Source organism: Ictidomys tridecemlineatus, chromosome 2 (genome assembly GCF_052094955.1).
Source record: "Ictidomys tridecemlineatus isolate mIctTri1 chromosome 2, mIctTri1.hap1, whole genome shotgun sequence".
NCBI classification, from domain to species: Eukaryota; Metazoa; Chordata; class Mammalia; order Rodentia; family Sciuridae; genus Ictidomys; species Ictidomys tridecemlineatus.
Window position 1 is genome coordinate 40,062,306 of NC_135478.1, and position 24,043 is coordinate 40,086,348.

The window sequence follows — 24,043 nt, forward strand, 5'->3', positions numbered from 1 at the left end:
AGATAGTCTCTTTTTCTATGTAGTATTTTTTTAAACATTTATGTCTACATTTTCTATGTAGTATTATTCATTTTAGTTTTTTTTCATAAAATTGCCTATAATTTTCCTCAGTGGTACATTTTATGGTTAATAAATTTGAAATTGCTAATATCTTCAATTAACTCCTCACTATAAGCCATAAAAATCTTAATGGATAAAAACTCTCATGGTTGCTGAAATAATTGTAAACATAAAGCAAATTCTGCTAAACAAAACATACTCTCAATCCCCTTCTCTAATTTTGCTGTGTTGAAAATATTCTTAATTCTATTTATTGGGGTTATGGGAAAGTGTAACTATTTCAGTCTAAATACTTCACAGATCCTCTCATTTCACCTTATTGAGTGTAAATACTTTCAAAAATATTTTCACCATACAATAATTTATCACAAAAGGCATCTGTAGGATTATTAAGTAGTGTGCCAAAGTTAGATGCTGCAAAAACCAGTACTGAATATAAATTTATCTAATTAAAAACAGAAATTCCATCAAAATATTCTTTCAAGTTCAAACATTCCAAATAGAAATGAAAGAATTTAAAAATTAAGCCTAGTACACAAATTAAGCTCTCATTATTTAACATTTTTTTTAATTAGAGCTTTATAATTACACCTAGCTGTTGGGTTCATCCATACAAAATCATATATTTACATGGAATTCAATTTCAGTTCACAACCCCCTGCCTTTTCCCGCTCTCTTTTCCCTCATGTCCTCCCTCTCCTCCCCATTCTCCCTTATCTATTCTGCTAGACTTCTTTTCGCTCATCTATTTATTTATATTTGATTGGTTCTTTTTACTTATACATAAAGGTGAAATTCCCTGTGGAATATATACACATAACATGATTTTTTAAAAAAGAATTCATTCTGCACCGCCTCCCTTTTCCTATTCCTCCACTCTTCCTCTTGACCTCCTTCTTCTATACTACTGATCTTCCCTATGTCTTTATGATATCCTATCCTTCCTTCCTCCACTCCTATATTTTACTCCAGCTTCCACACATGAGAGAAAACACTCAACTTTTGAGTTTTTCAACTTATCTTATTACCCTTAGTATGACGTTCTCCATTTCTATTTATTTATCAGCAAATGCTATAAATTTGTTTTTCTTTATGACTGAGTAGAACTCCATTGTGTATGGATACTGCAATTTCTTAATTCATCTAATGATGGGCACCTGGGTTGATTCCATAAATTAGTGGTTGTGACTTGTGTTGCTATAAACATTGAAGTGGATTATCACTGTAGTATGCTGATTTTAATTATTTGGGGAAAATACCAACAAGTAGGATAACTGGGTCATATGATGGTTTCATCACTAGTCTTTTTGAGGACTCTCCATACTGCTTTCCAGAGTGGTTGTACTAGTCTGCAGTCCTACTAACAATTTACAAGTGTACTTTTCTCCCGTATCCTCACCAGTAATTATTATTGTTTGTATTCTTGATTATTGCCATGGTGACAGGGGTAAGATGACATTTTAGTGTGGTTTTAATTTGCATTTCCCTGACTGCTAGAGATGATGAACAGGTTTTTTTTTTTCAAACTATTTGTTGGGCATTTGTGTTTCTTCTTTAGAGAACTATCTGTTTAGTTCTTTTGCCCACATATTGATTGGGTTGTTTGTTTTGGTGTTAAGTTCTTTATATATTCTGGATATTAATCCCCTATTGGAAGAGTAGCTGGCAACAATTTTCTCCCATTGTGTAAGCTCTCTCTTCATATTCGTAATCCTTTCCTTTGCTGTGCAAAACTTTTTAATTTGATGGCAATGCACTTATTGATTCTTGATTTTATTTCTTGAGTTTCTGGGGTCATGTTAAGGAAATCAGTGTCAGGACCTAAAAGATAAGAGGGTTAACCCTATGTTTTCTTTTAGCACTTGCAAAGTTTCTGGTCTAATTTCTAAATTTTGGTCCATTTTAACTTGACTTTTGTGTGGGGTGAGAGGGGTCTAGATTCATTTTTCTACAGATAGTTATCGACTTTTACCAATACCATTCTTTTTAAAAAGGTTGTATTTTCTCCAAAATATATTTTTGGCAACTCTGTCAGATGGCTGTAAGAATGTGGATTTTTGTCTCTGTGTTTTCCATTCTGTTTCATTGGTCTTCATGTCAACTTTTATGCCAATACCATGCCACTTTTTGTTACTAGGCTCAATAGTATAATTTCAGATTGGGTATTGTGATGCCTCCTGCATCACTTTTCTTGCTCAGTTGCTTTGTCTATTCTAGGTCTCTTAATCATTCAAATGAATTTAAGAATTATTTTTTCTAATTCTGTGAAGAATGTCATAAGTATTTTGATGGGGACTGCATTGAATCTGTATATTGCCTTTTGCAGTATGGCCTATCCAAGAACATGGGGCTCCATCTTGTAAGGTTTCTTTAATTTCTTTCTTCAGTGTTCTATAATTTTTATTGTAGAGCTCTTTTGCCTCCTTGGTTAGGTTAATTCTCAAGTATCTTATTTTTTAAGGTTATTGTGAATGAGATGGTTTTCCTTAATCCTTCATCAGCTGAATCACACTATTGGAATCACTATTGGAAAGCTATTGATTTATGGGTGTTGATCTTGTGTCCTGCTCCTTTGATAAACTCATTTATAAGCTTTAGAAGCTTCTGATGTAGTTTTTTTGGATCTTCTAAATATACGATCATATTGTTGGCAAACAGAGAGTTTGACTTCTTCTTTTCCTATTTGTATCCCTTTGATTTCTTTCTCTTGCCTGATCATCCTAATGTTTCAAGGACTACATTGAATAGGAGTGGCGAGAGTGAAGAGCCTTGTCTTGTTCCTGATTTTAGAGGAAATACTTTTAGTTTTTCTCCTGTCAGTATGATGTTGGCTTGGAGTTTGCCAGAAACAGCCTTTATGATGTTGAAGTAAGTTTCATTCCTACCTTCTCCAGCTAGGTATGTTTTTAACATGAATGGGTGCTAGACAGATTTTCAGTCTTTATATATATTTCAGGCTGTGAATTTTTGTCCACCATCCTTGTGTTCCTGACCTAGCTGCCAGATAGGTGTAGTAGCTCTGAGCTTCCAATCTTCCAGTATTGAGTGGGACAGACTTTGGAGTGCTGATGAATTGTGTAATCCTCTAATAGGGGTAATTGCAGAGTTCCAGGCTAGAGTTTCCAATTGTTGGGGTTTGGGCTTTTGTCAGTTTTGGAAGTTGTTGGTGGGTCCTTGAGATTTGGTCCATACCCCTTACTGGTGTGGCGTTTCCTGTCTCTGCTGGGCTTCTGGATCTCTGGGCTTTCAAAAAAAATCCACTTTTAAGGCACAGGGATTACACCCCCATATGTAGTTATGAATGGGAATCACTGTACTTCTGCCCTGGAGTTCAGATGCGCTTGGGTGGCCACCATTAGCATCTTCACCATAACTCCTAGGAGGCAGGTAAGATGGGGTTTTCCTCTCTTGGGACCCAATGGCAGAATGGTCCAGGTAAAATGTTCTTTGTGCCTGTTTCAATGTCTCTGGTTAGAACAACCTCTGGGAATTTTTTTTTTTTTTTTTTTTTTTTGGACTGTAGGTAACTTCCCTTATTTTTCTCCATTGGCAACTGGTAACTTCCTTTATGAGTTCTCAGTTGCCCACCCTCTCGGACAACATTCAGCACCTAGGGACATTTTCCTCACCCGCTAGCAGGTTCCACGTTTGCATGGGGGTTTTGGCGCTATGGATTTACCACCCCCACAGAATGCTTCACCCAGAGACCAGTTAGGATTTCTTTCTACTGAGACGCTTTCCACTCTGTGTCCTTTAAAACCAGCCTTCCTCTGTAAACCAGTGGCCTTGGTCAATTTTACTTTATTTTTTGATTTCTTTATCCACCGACCCTGAGTCTCTTATCTGCACTCTCTGCTCTGCTCTGCTGGTGGCAGGAGCTGGCGCAAATCTGAAGTATTACTTATTGTGATCAAGTAACCGACTTTAGTAGCTCTATGAAATTTTTTTTTACACATCACTATTAAGTTTCCCCGAGTTTCCTTTGTTACTCACCTCTCAAGGCGCAATCAGTCCGGTGCTGAGGGGCTGCTGTGTCCCTTCCTCTCTCCCTGCCTCTGCCTTCTTTCTCACTGGGTAACTTTCCTTCCCTTTATCTAGTGGCACCTGTCAACATCTTTTGTCTGCAAGTTTTGTATAAAGTAATTGCTACACCTAATGTTTAAAAGTTGAATTTTGTAGTATTTTTGCTTATTAAATAATTTGATTAAATATTTTAAGTGACTTTAAACAAAATGAAAGGAAAACAGGCTCACTTAGAAAATATTTATATATTTGACACTTCAATGGTTTACAACATATTAATTCAGAAGCTAAAATATTTCAAAATTCTAAATGATGACTGTTGGGAGTCACCCTGACTCCAAAGACTAACTTCCCCATCCCCGCCCCCCAGAAGATAGGTCCAATGGTGAACCCTGCTGACTCTCATGATCCTTACCCACCATTCAGACTAGCCCTGCTGACTCACATGATCCTTACCCACCAATCAGAAAGCACCCCATGCCGACTGTCAAACCGTTAAACTGTTAAACTGTCATAACTGTCAAACCACCCCCGGCTCTATAAATATGCAGAGCTGATCCTCAATAAACAGGCATTTTCTCTGTCAAAAAGCCTTGTTCGTTCTTTCAATGACAGTCAGTAAAAAGAGGAACTATGTACTTTTTTGTTTTTGCATTTAACATCATGAATCATACATATAGTGTAATAACTATTTCTTTACATATAAAAATATTTGGTAATTATGCCACTATAGTTCTTATAGTGATTGATAGAATATCACCATTTGAGGAGAAACGAAAAGGAATTATACATTCAACTTACCAATTATAAGAATATTTCCACTTCGTAGATTTAAAAATTTTCATCATTTCTTTTTCTTTTGTTTTCCCCCAGTATTGGAGATTGAACCCAGGGAGGATCTACCACTGAGCTACATTCTTAGCCAATTTTATTTTTTTTTAATTTTTATTTTATTTTTGGTACTAGGAATTGAACTCAGGGGCATTCAACCACTGAGCTACATCCTCAACCCTATTTTGTATTTTATTTAGAGACAGGGTGTCACTGAGCTGCTTAGCAACTCATGGTTGCTGAGGCAGGCTTTGAATGTGCCCTCCCAACATTCTGGGATTACAGGCGAACACCCACCGTGGTGGGCCCTTTTTAATCTTTTTAAATTTTGAAAATGGTTCTCACTTATTGCCCAGGCTGGCCTTGAATTTGTGATCCTCTTGCCTCAGCCTCCTGAGTTACTGAGATTATAGATGTGCTCCACTGTACCCGGCTAATTTTTTAAAATTAATATTATCTTTACCATGATACTGTGTTCTACTAAAAAGTATATTTGTCTTGTCACCACAAAATCAATAAAGTTATCTTTAATGATCTTTTAAACTGAATTTACAATAACATTTACAATGACATATAAAACATACAAAATGAAAATGGAAATACTTCACCTTAAACCTATGAATTAAATGCAAAAACCCAAGCATTATTAAAATGAACTAATTTCCCCTGGAAATTTTGATAGCATTAGTACTTTCTCAGTCCTTCTACTTACGAAACAAAATTTTGCTTCATTTTTTCTACATAACAGGAAAACCTGGAATCAAAACTAAACAAAATTTTTGACAATAAAGTAGAATTACTGACTCCTCAGGGGAATAAATTGTGAAATGATTTATCTAAATGAAAGAAGACTGACAAAAAGCTATACATTGTATGATTTCATTAATATCACATCAAAATATGGCATATCTCTAGGGACAGAAAACAGAGTATTAGTTGCTAGGTACTGGAAGGGGTGTGATATTGACCTTGGGGGTAAGGATATTATTCTATATCTTTATTGTGGGAGTGGTGATATAATTGTATATATTTTAGAAAATTCATTGAATGGTATACTTAAAAGGAGTAATATTTATTGCATATAAATTATATAATTACAAACCTTACCCCAAAAAATGAATCAAACTCATTTAGAAAAGTCCAAGACATCTTCTGCAGAATGAATTATCTTCTCATATACTCTTCTTCAGGAACTTGTTTTTTAAGAGCATGATGATGCTTAGGCAACAGATTTGTATATTCTGGAGGTTTTGAGGGGAGCTGGGGTGGGAGTACTAGGGATTGAACCCAGAGGCATTTAACATCTGAATCATACCCCCAATCATTTTATTTTTTATAGGGTCTGACTAAGTTGCTGAGGGCCTCACTAAGTTGCTGAGGCTGGTTTTGAACTTGCCATCCTCCTGCCTCAGCCCCACAAACTGCTGGGATTACAAGCCTGTGCCACCACATCTGGCCAGTATATTCTGATTTGAATGTGATAAGGATATTGCCTCAGGGTGGACACCCATGATGTATATAAATGTCAACACTTTCTTTCAGTTATATATTCATCATTAAACTTTCTTAAAAATGGAAATTCAATACTTCATTAACAAATTTTTCATTGTTGTAAATTCATAAATGCCAGGAGTTTTTTGTAAAACTTTTTTTAAATGACAGAAATACAAATATATTTTACATACATTTCTTGTTAAGCTATAATACCCTATATTTCCTATTGCCTGCACTAGCCTATGGCCTGGTGGCTTCATACAGTCTTTGGTATTATTGGTTGGTAGACAATATACCTGTTGTTCTAGGAAAGTAGGTATAGACATTTTGTATCTGAAAAGAGGATAAAAAATGCATGCTATTACTGCTCATCTTTCAGATTTAAGCACAAATTAAAGAAGTATATTAACCACACAGGCATCTGAGACACTAATAAATAAGCCCCTATCCAAAGCTGTAACAACTAACTTGAGATCCACCAACCCATTTGTGTTCTATTTTAATGCAATAATTAACAATACTTTATTAAAATATGAAAAATCTGGCACAAATTCCAAACTAGATGGGATTACATTGTAATCAGCACGAATCTGAAGATATGATTGCCTCACCAAAATCCAATGATTCATATGTACAATAAGAGAAAAAAGCAAATATTACATATTAAATATGCTTTAAACATATGTAAAAATTCTAAACATGGGTAGAAGAAATCCAGCAACTTGAACATGTGCCTTTTGCTGAAAGAATGCAAAGATAGTTCAATATTATGAAATATATTGAATCTGTTGAATTTATTATATTAATTGGTTCAGTAAGAAGCAAAGAATTGCTTTGAGAGATGATGAAAAGGCAACTAAAATGCTCAATAAAAAATGCATTACATGGGCTGGGGTTGTGGTTCAGAGATAGAGTGCTCGCCTAATGAATGAGAGGCCCTGGGTTCTATCCTCAGCACTACATATAAATAAATAAAATAAACGTATTATGTCCACCTACAACCAAAAAAAATTTTTAAATACATTATAAAGTCTCTTATAAGGCAGAAATACATAATAAAATATCTCTCAACTAAAAGCCAGAAAATACTAATTAGAAGAGCAGTGAATTTCTTCACATTAAAGTTAAGAAGAGGAAGGATTTTCTTTATGACCACCATTTCAAAAAATCTTTTTAATTGGTGCATTATAATATACATAATAGTGGGATTCATTGTGGTGTATTCGTATATGCACACAACACTTTGGTCAATTTCATTCCTCAGGACCTCTCTATTCCCTTCCCTCCTGCCTCCCTCAACCCCTTCTGCTATTCTACTGATGCCCACCATTGTTTAACATCTGTCTTAAAATAGCAAAGCAATTAGACAAAGGGAAAATAAATAGGGATAAAATTTAAGAGTTGTAAAAATTGGAAACATGAATATAAATTTTTCATTATTTGAGACAAGTATTATTTTTTTCTAAAAACCCCAAGAAAAAAACTGTGAATTTGTTACCAAAAAAAAAAAGTAGCAGAAAGTCAGTAAGCTTGGTTTAAAAAAATAATAACATATAGGAGTCAATAGCCTTCCAAGAATCTAATGTGATTAAAATAGAAAAAGAAATGAAAAAACAATTAGAAAGATAAAGTTGCCAGGAGTAAAATAAACAGTAAATGTATAAGAGTAGTGAGAATGCTCCAAAAAGAAATAAACAAAAGAAATACCTAGCAGTTTATTATATATGAACAGTGAATGTCATAAAAATATCATTTTTCCTATAGGGTATTTTATTAAAAATTACCATCACTATTTTTTTCAACTAGATAATCTGATTCTAACGTTATTATAGGCTTTTCAATAAATATAATTAGCCAATTAAAATTCTGCAAAAAGATAATGAAATGAGAATTTTAAGACTGATCATTTAAAGACATACCATGTCCTAAAATTGAAATTATGGTACTGACAAATAAAGGAAAAGATGGATAAGTATAATAGGATAGATAAATTTCAAAAATATAATTACAGAAAATATGATGCATAGATATTTTAAATTATCATAGAAAAAATGAATTGTTAGAAAAATTTGGATAAGAATCTATAAAGACTATAGTTTGATACATCAAACTCAATAGATCAGATTATAAAACTTATTAATGGAGGGGGAAAGGAGAATACACAAATATAAAAAATGAAATTATAATAGAACACACAAGGTATATTTAAAAAATATTTGCAGAATAATAAATGCATCTCTAATTATGACACAAATTCTAGAAATTATGACAAGAAAATCGATGCATTCATCTACATAAATAAATGTCAAAGGTCTAACCAAAATTGGGGGGGGGGGATCAGCAATTCACATTACCAAGAAAGTGTAGTTATTTGTTGTAGTTATTTGTTTGTTTGTTTACAATGTGAAGATCTCAAAAATATCAAATATGGAAATGGCAACAATGCAATTAATAAAAGACAATGTGAACACATAGTGCTAAAAGAAGAAATTAATCTCTAAATATATTAAATAATGTTCAGCCTCACTTACAGGAAGACTGAAATGCTATGCAAATATTTACCATTAATATATTTCAAATAATATTAGGGAAGATAATAATATATTAATAATGATATCAATCAACTACAGATAGAAAAGAGCCACAGGTGTTAAATTCAGTATCCTAAAATCAGAAACCACAAACTTGTTAAGAGAGAATGACAGGGACATTTTCAGATGATTGAGATGTAGCCCGACACAGGTTATTCCAGAATTAATACAACACCAAAGCTCTTTCTCGGAGACCCTTCTTTTCCATCATTCATGGAATCACAGCAGAACCATTTACTTAGACGTTAAGGTTAAAAGTTTGCCCATTTTTGTCTCATACATTATTCTCACCATTGAATGAATGGCCAGAAACAACATATTTAAGGACAGTCTACTTCTTATCAAACTGGGAATTTGATATTTTGATAACATCTAAATTTCTTATGTGGATCCTTCCTTCTAGGAAATCAAACAGAACACGGTAAGGCTGATAAATGTTCTGGTCTTAACTCTCTTTAGTTCAATAACTAGAATAAAAAACTCATTTGAAGTGACAAATACAATAAGGACATCTGTCTAAAAGGTTTAATAGAACAAAAGAAAACCTGAAAAAAAAAGAGCTTTGGATTAGATTTGAGAGTAGGAGAGCTAAGTACACTTATTTCTTCCTGTAAACTCATTGTAGGGAAAAGATAAGTGAATTCTGTTAAGAGATGTTAACTGTACCTGACACTGGACAATATATTTTTCCCTGTGAAAGCAAACTGAAAATAGCTAGAAGAATTTCCCCTATAAGACCCTGACAAGGTAAAAATAAAAAATGATGTCACTATAATAGCTATGAGAATTAGAATATCTCCACAGAGAGACTGGCTTCTCTCTCTCACACACACACACACACACACACACACACACACACACAAAATCAAAAGGAAGTACTAAAGTCAGCAAATTCTAAGCATCAAAATCTCAGAATATGGATTTCTTTATTTTAAAAAATGGACAGTAGATTTTCTTTGATGAGAAAAACTGCTTGGCAGAGTGAATGCATTTAGTATTTAAGATTTGAGTCTTAAATACTATTGTAAAACACGCCTTAAATGACAAGTACTTAAAGCATAATATATGAGCAGGAGGAAAAAAACAGCATATTAACTAGAAGTAGCTAAAAACATTAAGGTATGAATCCCTTTTGAAAGAGTTAGAAACTAGAAATGATACCACAGATTACCCCAGTCTGTTTATATTTAGTATACTAACATATTTTAGAGGCTGTGTTATAGAGTAAGAAAATCACAGGTTATAGTACAAAAATCACAGGCTCGTGTGATGTAGTGAAATTCTGAGCTAGAGTTTTGTCAACTTTAACTTAAAAAGAAGGTGCTTTCTACATACATTTGGAGCTCGGTAGAAACAGATAAAGCATCAGCACAATACAGACTACCCAAGTAGACATACCCAAGATAGTAGTCACTATGATCATTAGAGTTGAATAAAACAAATCAGTTTTGGAACCATATGAAAATGAGGGGTGGAAACTAGTCTACAATTATTCTTCAAAATAAAATCTAATGGCATACTTTTTAATAATAGGAAGACCAGTGGCCACTGGAGGGAAATAAAGGTGTTTAGTTACTATCCCTGGCCTTCAAGGAACTTGAAAATCCTATGTTTAAGCAAATATTTATTGCATGAAGACTTTGTTCCAAATACACCCTTGAGAGATTAGAATACAAAATGAACTAAAAATAGTGGGGGGCAGGCAGGGAGCATGGGAGAAAGGGAGGAACTTGAGATAGGGTGAAGGGAAGGGGCATGGGCGTGGGAAAGATGGTGGAATGAGGTGGGCATCATTACCCTAGGTACGTGTATGTTTGCATGCATAGTGTGACTCTACTTTATGTACAACCAGAGACATGAAAAATTGTGCTCTACGTGTGTACTATGAATTGAAATGCATTCTGCTGTCATATATAACAAATTAGAATAGATAAATTGATTAAAATTTAAAAAGAAAAAAAAACACACACACACACAAAAGGAGTTTCAAAGAGCTCCTCATTGGAAGATGGAAGACTATAACGGCAGCACATGTAAGAGCTAATGCTTGGGATGAACAAAGTTGTGTGAAAACACAGAGGAAATGTCACCCAACTTTACTTGGAGCCTCATAGAAGGGAACTTTCTAGAACAAAAAGCATCTGAAGAACAAAAGCCATCTTTCTCTCAAGGTAACATGGAGTCCCAGAGGCATGAATGGACAGGGGATTTAGAAGGAATATGTCCGCCACCTTGGAATCATCTTGGGGTCAGATGACAGTAAGAACCGTGGACTTTATCCAACAGGCAGCAGGGAGTCAATGCATAACTTTAAGCAGGAAAGTTACATGACTCACTTTTCATATTGCTTCTAACAGAAATCACTCTCCAGACAATGGAAACTGATGGTGTGGGAGTGTCAGAAAGGACCAATGGCTCTCGGGGTCTAGTTAGAGTTGGCTTGCATTTGTGCAGATAAGAAAGAAAGAATGCAAATTAAAGTAGAAGCAATGAAGATCCAAATTAGGGCATGTCTGACTCAAAATATCAAGGATTTGATAACCAACAGGATGTGTGGGCAGTCAAAGACGGATTCATATTTCTAGCTTGAAGAATTGGGTGGGTGCTGATGCCACGGGCCAGAAAGAAAAAAAAAAGACAAATAGGTTTGATAGGCTAGAAGAGATTATTTGTTCATCTGGATACATGTGAATTTTGAAAGGTTAAGAGAGATAGATAGCTGCATTCACAACTATGAAAGAAAGCAAAATACATCTTCCAGAGAACTTATAAACCAAGAACTATATTTGACTGTTTAAATTACTGAGAAAGCTCTTCATTTGCTTCAGTTGCTAAATTTGGACTATGCCGTAGGTAAAGTTGAAGAATCATCTATTTTGTTTGTAGGCTTCACTAAACCAAAAACGGATTAGAACTTAGCATTTAGATGATATCAGCAAACACACACGGCCAGGGTGAACTTTATTGTCTTTGCAGCAGTTGTAATTCCATGCCTTTTGCTGGTGGCGTTTCTCCTATCAACTTGTAGGACAGCCTCAATTCTAGGACAGCCTCAATTCTTTTTCTTCACCATAGAACCTAATTCTATGGTAAAACGCAGGGGTGAAAAGCCCTGGAGAAGAAGGGCAGTCAGCTATGCGATGAGAAATCAATATTTTCCTAAGAGAAAATTAACTTCCCGGCAAAAAATAGACATTCCTAAGAAAATGAACACAAAAATTCCACTGCATTGTATGTCCATGTATAAGTAATATTAGAGGAGTTGGTAAGGAAGAACAACCTAACTCTCTAGGCCAACATTTCTTCTGTATTATGTTTAAAAGTATAGAACATGGGAATGTTGAGAGTTTTGACAGCTTTTAAACCAGGCCTAAGTGGCATAATACTTACCATGACAAGGTTGTCTGATGGCTTAATATGACAAATCACTCTGGATTTAAAGACCATCTACAAAAGACCCAGAATTGCCAAAGCTAACCTAAGCAAGAACAATGCTGGAGGGATTACAATACCAATTTCAAATTATACCAAAGAGCCACAGTAATGAAAACAGCATGGGACTGGCCTAAAAAACAGACATGAAGATCAATGGAATTGAATAGACGATGCAGAGACAAATCCACACATCTGATTCTTGAAAAAGTGCCTAAAACAATACATTGGGAAAAAGACAGACTCTTTAACAAACGGTGCTGGGAAAACTGGACATCCATACATAGAAGAGTGAAATTAGATCCCTGTCTCTCACTCTGCACAAAAGTCAATTCAAAATGGATTGAAAACTTAGTTATAAAACCAGAAACTATGCAACAACTCACTGAATAGGACTCTACTGGCTCAGGAAGAAAAACCAAGGATGATAAACTTAGTGATATCAAATTAAAAAGCTTCTGCATGGCAAAGAAAACAGTTAACCACATGAAGAAACATGGGAAGAAAAATCATGGGAGAAAACATTTTCCAGCTCCTATTCCTACAGAGAATTAATATCCAGAATATATGAAGAACTCAAAAAGCTCAATAACCTAAAAAACAAGTAGCCTATTTAATAAATAGGTGGATAGACTAAACAAACACTTCTTGAAAGAGGAAGTACAAACAGTGGCCAACATTTACATGAGAAAATATTCAACCCCTTTAAACAAATGCAAATCAAAATTATCCTGAGATTCTGTCTCACTCCAGCCGTAATGGCAATCATCAAGAATACAAATAACATCCAGGTATGGTGGTGCAATCCTGTAATCCCAGCAGTTCAGGAGGCTTAGTCAGGAGGATCTGGAGTTCAAAGCCAGCCTCAGCAACAGCATGGCACTAAGCAACTCAGTGAGACCCTGTAAAATACAAAATAGGTCTAGGGATGTGGCTCAGTGGTTGATTGCCCCTGAGTTTGATCCCCAGTACCAATACACCCAAGTTTGATCCCCAGTACCAATACACACACACACACACACACACACACACACACACACACAATAAATAACAATAAATATTGTGAGAACATGGGGAGAAGGAAGCCCCATACACTGTTGACGTGAATGTAAATTAGCACAGCCACTGTGGAAATCAGTATGAATGTTCCCCATAACACTAAAAATGGAGCTACCATATGATCCGGGTATTCTATTCCTCAGTATTTATCTGAAAGGGTTCAAGTCAGTATACTTGATAGATACATGCAAACACATGTTTATCACAGCACAAGCCAAGTCATGGAATCAGCCTAGGGGTTTCTCAACAGATGATACAGCCATAAAGAAGAGAAAAATTATGCCATTTGCAGGGAAATGGATGGAACAGGAGAGCATCATGTTAAGCAAAATAAGCCAGACTCAGAAAGACAGGGACTGTGTGTTTTCTCTCATCTATAGAAGCTAGAGGGCAAAAAAGAAGAAAGTGTTCTCATGAAAGCAGAAGGGTAACCACTGGGGTTAAGAAAGGGGATAAGTGGAAGGGAGGTGGGAAGGGCAAGGGGAGGTAATGGGGAGTAAAACTGATTAAATTGTTAGGTGAATGTATGAATATGCCATAATGATACCCACCACTCTGAAAAATTAACATGCACCATTTTTTTCAAAAAGACTTTTACATCTGCCCTGACAAGTTTCCATTGTCCTTTTGCCTTTACCTTGTTCCCTTCATACACTCTAAAATATATTTTTTCCTTGAAGGTCCTTATAAGCCTCAATGCCAAGTGCTGCAGAAACTGGAACAGGAAATGGAATGTTGTTCTGGGTCTGTAATATATAAGACAACTCAAAATTCATCCACTATATGAAGATCTCCCAGATCATTCCCCCACAGAAATTATTCCTCCCTCACCGCAATGTACACAGCCCTCTGTTGGATCTCCTGAATTGCTCTTACTGGAAATCTAAATTATATTTCATTGTCCCCTTTGAGAAAAAGATAAACCTGACGTACCCCCAAATCCTAATATTCTGACTTTGTTCATTAAATAGGGTTGAGGGAATGATAGAATGAAGAATACTTTTCTCCAAAGAAAATGTCCCCCCTCCCAGAAATATGTTGAGTTCTGGATATATCAGACACATGTAACTCTGGGCCAGCCCTCAACATACTTATGCAAAGGGCTTGTGTTCTTTGATGGTTTAATTGGCAAGAAGAGGTCTTATGCCCTGGCCTTTGGTCTGAAGGTAATGCCAAACTCTAATGCCTAGAATTTTGGGCATGATTTCTATTCTTAACATTAGGTATCCATTTTATCTATATGATGATGTGAACAAAATTATCTGGTGTTATTTTTTAAAGACTAAACAATTTTTTTTTTTAGTATTTGCGTATCATCAAAGGAACACACTAATTAAGGCATAAATGCAGTTCTTATAAATCAAATACTTTTTTCATTGCAGTAAAGTTATGACAGCCCCTATGGTAACTCCTTTGTAGGGTAAGAATTCATCTACAAAGTCAAGAGAGTAATAGTAAAATAATAGTATACCTACTTGGAGCAAAGTTTAAATTTAAACAAACAAACATAATTTAGTTTAACACAGCCGATCTTAAAGCAGGAGTGCATAGTGGGAAGTTTCTTAAATCTGAAACATTGTAAGAAGCATGAGAAACAAGACAAAGTAATTTCAGATGAGTCCACATGATTGGCTCAGAAACAATCCTGATTAATACAATTAAAGAGGCAGACACAGTCACCTTGAAGTGCAGGGACCTGCCTTGGGTACATTTCTTCACAGGTACCACCATCCTTGGACTCCTCATCCAGTGGAATCCAAAGTATCTGTACATAGACCAACAGACCTCCTCAACCTTCCTTAACTGAAAACAGGCTGAGATTAATATTCCGAAAATATTCCTGTATCTCCCATATTTCATTTACATCAGAGAAAGAAGAATGAATGACAGCACAGCAGACTGAAAATATCCGAGGCTAGGTTTACACATATGCCATCACCAGATGTGAAGGAAAACCCTGCAGTAAGTGGGGCCTTATGTTCCCAAAGATTTCAGACGTAAACTCAGCAGAGCATTCTGCATACTGATTACAGAATGTGCTCAAAAATCTGCTTCATAGAAGAACAAGTGTGAGAGTATTAGGCTTTCCATGATAGTACAACATGCTAGGAGACAGCAAGGGTGGCAGAAAGAAGTCTATGACAGCTCCCTAGATTTCCACCTCCTTGTGTGTACACCCTGTGCAATCTCTTCCCTCACTGAGTATGCAGAGAACATGTAGATATGATGGATATAGCAGAGGTTAAAGATGTAATTAAGATTCATAATGAATTGACTTTGAGTTCATCAAAAGGGAGATTAACTTGAGTAGGGATGACTTAGGTGAACTTCTAAAAGAGAGACACCCCCTATCTTACACACTCCCCACTGGTCTCAAAGAAGTAAACTGTTCTGTTCTATGAGTGTAGGGGGGATGCCATATAGCAAAAAATCTGGGGAAAGGCTCTAATGGCTGAGAAATTCCCTGGCAGACAGTTGGCAAGAAAACAGGGACATCAATCAAAAACCTGCAACTCTGTCAACAACCACACAGGGTTGGAAGAAGACCTTGGGCCTCAGATGAGACCACAGTCCCATCTGACAATTTTTATACAGTCTCATGGGAGTCTGTAGATAATACCTATCTGATCCAGGCTTGGCTACTTGACCTACAGAGAAGGTGAGATAATAAACCATGAAGTTTATGAAACTTACTATACAGAAATAGAATACTAATATTGGAACGTAATTCCTAAACATAAAAAAAATAGGAACCATATAGCCTGTAAACAACAAAAAGTCTTCACAAACTTTCACTAGTGGGTGATACCAATGCAGTGCTAGGTAGTTCCCTGAATATACTCATGCAATAGCCTTTTACTCACAGACCCATAGAGCTCATTATTTTTACTGGCTAAACATCTTGGATGACATACTTCAAACCACAACTAGCTAAGAATAGAAAGAACTCTGCTGTCCCACCTTATTCTTTCTTCTTCTTCTTGCATTGGGTACATAATCCTTCCTATGCTTCTAATATTAAGAGATTTATCTACCTTAATAAAAGTACAAAGATGAAAAGAAAAACTATCATGGCTCCTGTAAATGTGCATTTTAACTTTAACAAATTTCCTCAGACCCTTTCGAAAAGGTTATGCAAGAGTACATAATATATATGCAAAGAGTTTCTAAACTACTATCACTTTGAATATTTTAACTGGCATTTTCTTGATGTAGTACATTGGGTTACAAACTTTCTTTAAAACTTAAATCTTGTCTTAGTAACCCCAAAGGAGAAGAAGGCTAAATTTTGATATGGCCAGGAAATGTAGGCTAATGCACCATTATGCTTGAAAATGGACACTTTCTTCTGAAAGTTTAATATCCTCCAAAAAAGAAAAATGTGGGTTTTTTCTCAAAAAGTATCCTATGACAAATGTTTGTACTAAAGAACTATTTTTTTCAAATATGTACTTATATGTTTTATTATTATACTTTCCCTTCATATAGATTAATACTTACAAAAGTGTACTCTTTAAAAGTTTTTTTTTTCATGTGTCAAACATGTTTTTTAAAAAGCTATGTAGGAGTGACGTGTGTGTGTGTGTGTGTGTGTGTGTGTGTGTGTGTGTTTTAGAGTGTTTCGAGTGAGAAGTGTTGTTTCACGTAATGTATTGGATAAATTCATTGGGTTTACTTTCTACCCCCTACATGGGGAAATATTCAACATTTAAAAGATTCTTAGTTTCTTAGTTTTTCTGTGACATTATACTTCAATTAAACACAAACTGGAAAAACATATTTTAGTGCCAATGTTACATATAAAATATTTATGTTTTCCAATAATATTAACAAATTGTATTATATATCAGGGAAAAATAGTTTTATGCAATGTTTCACAATTGTCTTTCAATCCTAAAAGCTTACTTCATAAATATTAAAAGGAAACAATATCCTATTATGTAAATCCACAAAGTGTCACTAGGTGATAAGATACATTAACTTCTTTTATGTTGCTCTGTGATACTATCTCAACTGATAAATTAGAAAGATTATATTACAGGCTTTAATATAATCATATGTTTATTTTTCCTGGGAGGATTTTTAGATGATGTCTTAAATTGTTTTATTATTTTCCATTTGATAGTAAATCAATAAAGCTAATAATAATACTACACACTGGTTAGGTTAGCCAGGAATGTTGTTTGCTCTCTTAAATTTTTCATTAAAAGTGTACAAAATACGATTTTAAAAAGAAATAAGCATGATTATAAAATGTACCTCATAAATAAAGCAGGAAGTAGACCAAGTCAACACAATCTATATTGAGCATGAAGAGAGTTTAAAATTTGCAAATAGTTTTATCTGACAAAAACAAAAGAACTGCTACTTAAAAATCAAGAGAAAAAGAATAATCATAGTAAAAGAGCTTCATAGATAGTAACCATACATAATAAAATCATGTCAATAAGAAAAGATGTCATAATTAGATAAACTAAATATCTAGCTGGAGAAATGATATGCCCATGATTCTAGATATAGCAAAATGTGTGGCTAAAAATTTGCTTAAGTTCTTTTCTCTAAGTTTCAGATTATTCAAGTCATCCTGCAATTAAAAAAAATACAAATGAGAAAATACTATTATTTTGAGTAGGCTTCTTGGGAGGAGAGATATTCATTAAATGTTGTAAACAAAATCTTGCCAAAATCAACCTTTATTTTTCTCGTTACTTTGAAATCTACTTCACTGATTGTTGGATTTCATACAAATTGTGTCCCTCTAGGAATTCTCCAGATTCTATGGAGCACAAACCAAGCCTGGTCTCCTTCCCATAGAGTTTTAGGTTTTTTGTTGTTGTTGTTATGCTAAAGATTGATATGTGATGATGGTCTTCTTAAATAAGGATTTGAAATGCCTGACTTCCTACATATTAACATTAATGCATAGCTAAAATAGAAAAAGAGTGATTCACACATACACACCTCTCTCCCTACATGCCTCCTGTTATCATGTTATAGTGAGAGTCAGAAAGAGGACAAGATATCCACACACTGATGATCTAAAGCCTCTTTCATTAGCAATTGATATCTAAATGTATCTCAGCAGTAATTCCCAGGGCTCTGCTGGGATGATTCAATACACATTGTACTCCATTCAACTTTAAGTGACAATGAGATAGACAATTATCATTTTCTAATTACCTCATTTTCTTGAGATGCATTCAGGATCAATGTTCAGAACCTCTTATTTTTTACAAGTTCAATTTTAAGAACCAATATCCACATAAAATTGATATTTTCTCAGGTTTTAAATAGTAATACATGTAACTGTGAATGGTTAAGGACAGCAGTGGTAATATTGGTGGTGCTCGGGTGATGATGGTAGTGGTAGTGGCAAGGTATGTGAACTTTTTCTACAATTCTCTTTATTATTAACTGAAGAAGCAATATATCTAACAGTTTTGCTAACTTCACTCTTACTGTCTGACACAAGTAGAATATAAAAAGAAATGTAATGCATAAATAAACATAAAGATAAAAACACTGGAAGAATTAACCAAATATCCACACCAACCATGATTAAACTGAATGTCAAAAATAAAAACTGAACAAACTCAAAGTGTTTCATTTTTCTCTCATATAAACTTGTCCAACAATTCCAAAAGCATAGAAATCCAAGACTTGCTTCACACCCCAAAGGAGAACGTATCTAGACTACTGGAGTGGAAATGGAATTAGATGCATTCTCTCATATCAGCTCTAAGAAATGCACAGTCCTAGTAAAAACAATGGAACTTGAACCACTAAAAAAAGCTGTTAGAGTAAGTGAGTTTAAATGAGTCTTGTATAACAGACCAAAAAAAGAAAAAAAAGTGTGGGGGGGGGGCGAGAGAAGCATAGAAGCATACAGAAGCTGCACAAGCTAGGAGAAAGGTAGATATAATCGTGGAAGCAACTCAGGGCATTTTTAGGGGTGGTAGTACAGACTCCTGTTTGGGGGCTAAAGCCTACTGGGAAGATTCCCCAGGCTCAAGCTCCCAGTTTCAGAAGCCTGGGAAAGAGAGAGGGGACCTGACCGTGGTCCTGAAAGAGAACCACTTGCAGATTCCGAACAGTTTCCAAACATCCACCCAGCATCAAGTCTATTTTTGTTTTCTTTTTCTTTTTTTTTTCCACTCCAATTTAAACAAGACAAATATCCAGTAATATTTATCATCAACAAAATGTTGAAACTTTCTCTTATAATCAGATCAGGCTTTATAATATCCAGCTACTCCTTCCTGATTAGTCTCACTCAGTTAAGCCAATTTCAGGATCAAGAGGTATGTTACTCTAGCTAAAAATCAGGAATGAAGCCTCTGACAAACTCACAACACTTAGAAGTCTACAGAAAGCTCACACTTGGCAATCTTGATTCTAGTCTGCACTTCTTAAAACTCAGATGGGAAATCATGTCAAGCTCATAAACCTCTCGGAATGAAGCTCCAGGAAAGAACACTCCAGACTCTCCAACCTCAGGAGCCGTGGAACTCTAGAAAGATAAATTGCAGAATATCCCAATTTTCACCTCGTAGAATTATAACCAATTCCCTAACATTGTATCAAAAATGCAAGTCCCACAGGGAATACGGGCGTCGGTGTTCCTTTAGGCTGTTTTTACAGCCTTACCAACCCAGGAAGTCAAGAGAACCCACTACACCAATCCAAACTGTTAATACTATACTGAATCACCTACCGGAGAGGGGAAAAAAAATTCTGCTCACAAAAGACACCTTGCCAAGAACAGAAGGAAATTCATTGTTCTGGTGCAAAAAGAAAGGTGGTAGCGAAAGTAGGTAGAAGGAAAAAAAAAATCATTCTCCGGAAAATATCATGCAACTCATTGAAGTGTAAGACTTACGTGTTCCGTCAAAACGGGTGGCGATGGTGTCCAGGAAGGTGTTCTGGGGCGCCAGTAATCCTTTCATAACCGGCATTTTTCCAGCGTGGTGTGAAATTCTCCATCAAAGTTTGTCCAGAAGGATGGTAGGGAAGGAAAGTGCCAAGAAGGGAGAAGGGGGACGTGATGACGGCAAGGGAGGGGGGCCTGGCTTGGTGATGGGGCCGATCAAGGGAAGAAGGAGGATGGAAGGAGAGAGAGAGCGAGTTCCAGCCGCTGCTGCCCTCGCAAGAGCAGCCCCGCGAGCGCTCTCCGAGCCCGCCCCGCACCTCCAGGCTCAGCCTGGCGCAGGCTCCCTCTCCCGCCCCCTCCACCTCCGCCAGCTGCCGAAACCCCCCCACCGTCCCTCCGCGGGCTACTGTGCCCGCCAGGCGCCGCCGCGCGGTGCCTGTCCCCCACCTCGCCCTCCCGGAAAAAGCACGCGACGGTCCAGGGCGCCGCGCCCTGACCTAAGGTTGTAGGGTCGTGGAGGACTGCGCCTGATCTCGGGGAAGCTGTGTCGTTGAGCCTCCGGGTCTCCAAGGGGCGTTAGGAAGCGTGCGCGACTCCCACCCCCCAGGAGCCAGGAAACAAAGACCCCTTTGTTCCCGCTCTGGTCCTCTCCCTGGGAGATGAGTCCCGTGGGTGTACTATTGTTGAAGGGGAGGAGACAGGTCCCGGCAGGTAACAGGCCTCCGCCTAGAACTTGGGAGGGGGAGGCCCCCCAGTGGTGTCCAAGGGAGCAGAGGCAGCCAAGGACACGGGGGGGGGGGTGAGGTGGCCCCCCTTCCGGTGCACCTGCCATTTCGAGTTCCCGCGACAGGAGCAGGGCAGCTCCAAGTTAGTCGCGCGCCCCATTTCCTAGTCACAAGGGTCTTTTTAACCCTGGGAATTGGCCCAAAACTCAGGGGGTTTTCAGTCTCTCCTTGAGCTTCAAAAAGTGGTGTTTCGATCACCTTCCTCCAAATACCATTGGCCTCCCCACCCCATCCCACAGTAAAGGGGGCGGGGGCTTAAATGGACAATGGATGGTTTTTCACTCTTCAGTGAAATGTGAATAAAGCATTTCTAGAAAAGTTTGCTATTTTATTGATTTGCAAGATACCACATAAGTTAAAAAAGTAAGGTTCCCTTGCAAACAGCTTCAATACAAATCCCCTAACCGTTTTCCTCCCCGCCCCTCTCCAATAACAAAGCTGCCCGCCAGACTGACACCTCCAAGAAGAAAGCCTGGCCTAGCTCCAGGAACCGCAGGTGTCTCAGAAAACGAAAGTGGTCTCTCGGCCATTCTTCCTCTGGCTGACGCGGGGACTCCCTCTTTACTAATGTTATGCCTCAAAAAGCCGCCCAGATCTGCAGATCAGCCCTGCGGGAAGTGGAGGGGAATACCCAGAGCTGGATTCTACGGAAAATCTTAAAAAGGAAAAGAGGTGTGAAAGGAAAGTTGAGAACCTACGGATAGAAAAATAAACGTTAGCCCAGGTGCTCGAGCACCCGGAAGGAAAGAAGGGAAAAAGCGAACAGGTGTTTGAGCCTTTGCAAGTAGCAGCTCACATCCCGCCGCCCGAGACTCGGGCAAGGTGGGGGGTGGGAGGTGGGGAGGGCGTTCTTTCTTTGAATTCTTCGGGTTCCTGGGGCGGGGATGAAGGGACCCTGCAGGTTTCGTCACCACTGCCCGGGGCTCCCGGAGGGCGGGGGTGGAGAGAGAAAGAGGCATCCCCCTCTCCCCGCCTCTGGTCCCCCTTTCTGGTGATGCACTTCCTGCGGCCGAGGATTCCCTTTGTGTTGAAATTCAAGATCCGGCAGTGGCGCGCTGCGCGTGGGGCGGGGGCGCGCCCGGGAGGGGCCGGGATTCCTGAGTGGGCGGTCATTACCGTGGTGACGCCCTTGACGTGGGGGTCTCTTTCCCAGTAAGCCGCTGCTCCTGGCAGCGGGTCAGTCCCCATTCTCACCGCAATTTTTATGTGTGTGTGTCCTGTGCCAGCTGTGCTTTGTGGAAACCCGAGCTCCTACGGGTGTCCCCCACGCGGCGAGCTGAGCGCAACTGCGGTGTCTCCTTTGGCTCCCTCTTGGGCGGAGCCGAGGAAAGAAAGATGAGGGAGTCCCTGCTTCTGCTTGGGTGGCGCATCGCGTGCAAGAAAACCCAGCTGCCTCTGTCGGTGTAAAGACGATAAGTGGCTTGAAGTTCAGCATGAAATTTATTAGTTGTAAGCCACGGCTTGGGCTCATAAAATTTGCACTATAGGTCTGTGTGTGTGTATGTAAAAACTATCCTTGTGGGTCTGATCTATGGTTGCCTCATGCAGGAAACTGCTTTCTATCAACAAGCTACCGAGGTGCTTGAGAATGGGAAAACAAAAGAAAACCTCATTTTCGTGGCAAAAGAAGCCTGGCATTTGCCATTCACTGTCTTAGTCTGTCCTTCAGCCCTCACTATAAGTTAGGCATGACAAGAGTCCTGCCCTAAATTGAGATTCAACTCCTGGATCCTAATGTTCCTCCTAAATGTTCGCACCCTGTGTGAGGCCAAACTACTCCATTAAAATACGATGCCCATGGGAATTTAAGCATACTAAATCCTGTTTGTCACCTTGAAATCCAAGACCAAGAAAGAGTCACCAGGAGAGGCAGGATTTTTCCCTATCAGCTGCCCCAAATCTCATATCCTTAAAGGAAATCTCCACTGAGTAACTAAAAAAAATCCGGACTCATTTTATTACAGACAAAAATCTATTCTCTCAATGGAAGATGTATCAAAGAATTGGGGGTAATATTTTAAAATCTACACATCCTTTTTTAGTATTTTGAGTTTCAAAACGCATTGCCTTGCAATAGTATTCCAAAATTTGATTAAAAATCAATTTTCACTTACTTTGTATGTTTCCACAGATTTATGAGTATAAGGTATGGGTTCAATTCTATAATTTCTTATACAGAAATACAAGGCGCAAGAGAAACATATATACATTAAAGTCACTTAAGAAATATAAGCCATGGATAAAGCAATTATTATTTTCATTATTTTCTTTAATGTTGATGGTCTCCCCAACACTTGATGCTGGGACTGAAAAGGGCTTCAGGACTCCCTGTGACTGCTTGAAAGTTTCTGGTCTACTTCCTGCCTAAAGTATTCAGCCAATGTGTGATACAAAACAGCTGCAAACACCTTATTGATGTACATGTATTTGCCTGTAGGCCTTGAAAATATTCGTAAATTAATTCTAGCAACAAGAATTTTAGCCCTCATAAACATTAAGAATACAAATAAATTAGGGCTGGGGTTGTGGCTCAGAAGTAGAGTGCTCGCCTACCATGCATGAGACACTGGGTTCAATCCTCAGCATCACATAAAAATAAAATAACGATATTGTGTCCACCTACAACTAAAAAATAAATATTAAAAAATATTTGTTAAAAAAGAATACGAATAAATGATAGCATGTGGGAAATAAGGATCACTTATATGCCATTAGTGGAATTGTAAATTAATACAACCACTATAAAAATCAATATGGAGTTTCCTCAAAAGACTAGGAATGGAACCACCATATGACCCAGGTATACCACTCCTTGGTATTTACCCCAAATAACAAAAGTAAGCATCCTATAGAGATAAATGCATACTCATGGTTATAACAGCACAATTCACAGCTGC

General features: G+C 37.4%; 1 protein-coding gene across 2 annotated transcripts in view; it reads right to left on the reverse strand.

The window, feature by feature from the left end:
- Kcnh8 (potassium voltage-gated channel subfamily H member 8) overlaps positions 1-20,689 on the reverse strand; it is a 334,538-nt gene extending 313,849 nt beyond the window's left edge. For both annotated transcript variants that reach the window (XM_078038309.1, XM_078038308.1), the window contains exon 1: positions 20,371-20,689. In XM_078038309.1, coding sequence (XP_077894435.1) covers positions 20,371-20,446 — 76 coding nt within the window. In that variant the 5' untranslated portion in view covers positions 20,447-20,689. The remainder of the gene's footprint in view (positions 1-20,370) is intronic.
- Between the last annotated feature and the right edge of the window lie 3,354 nt (positions 20,690-24,043).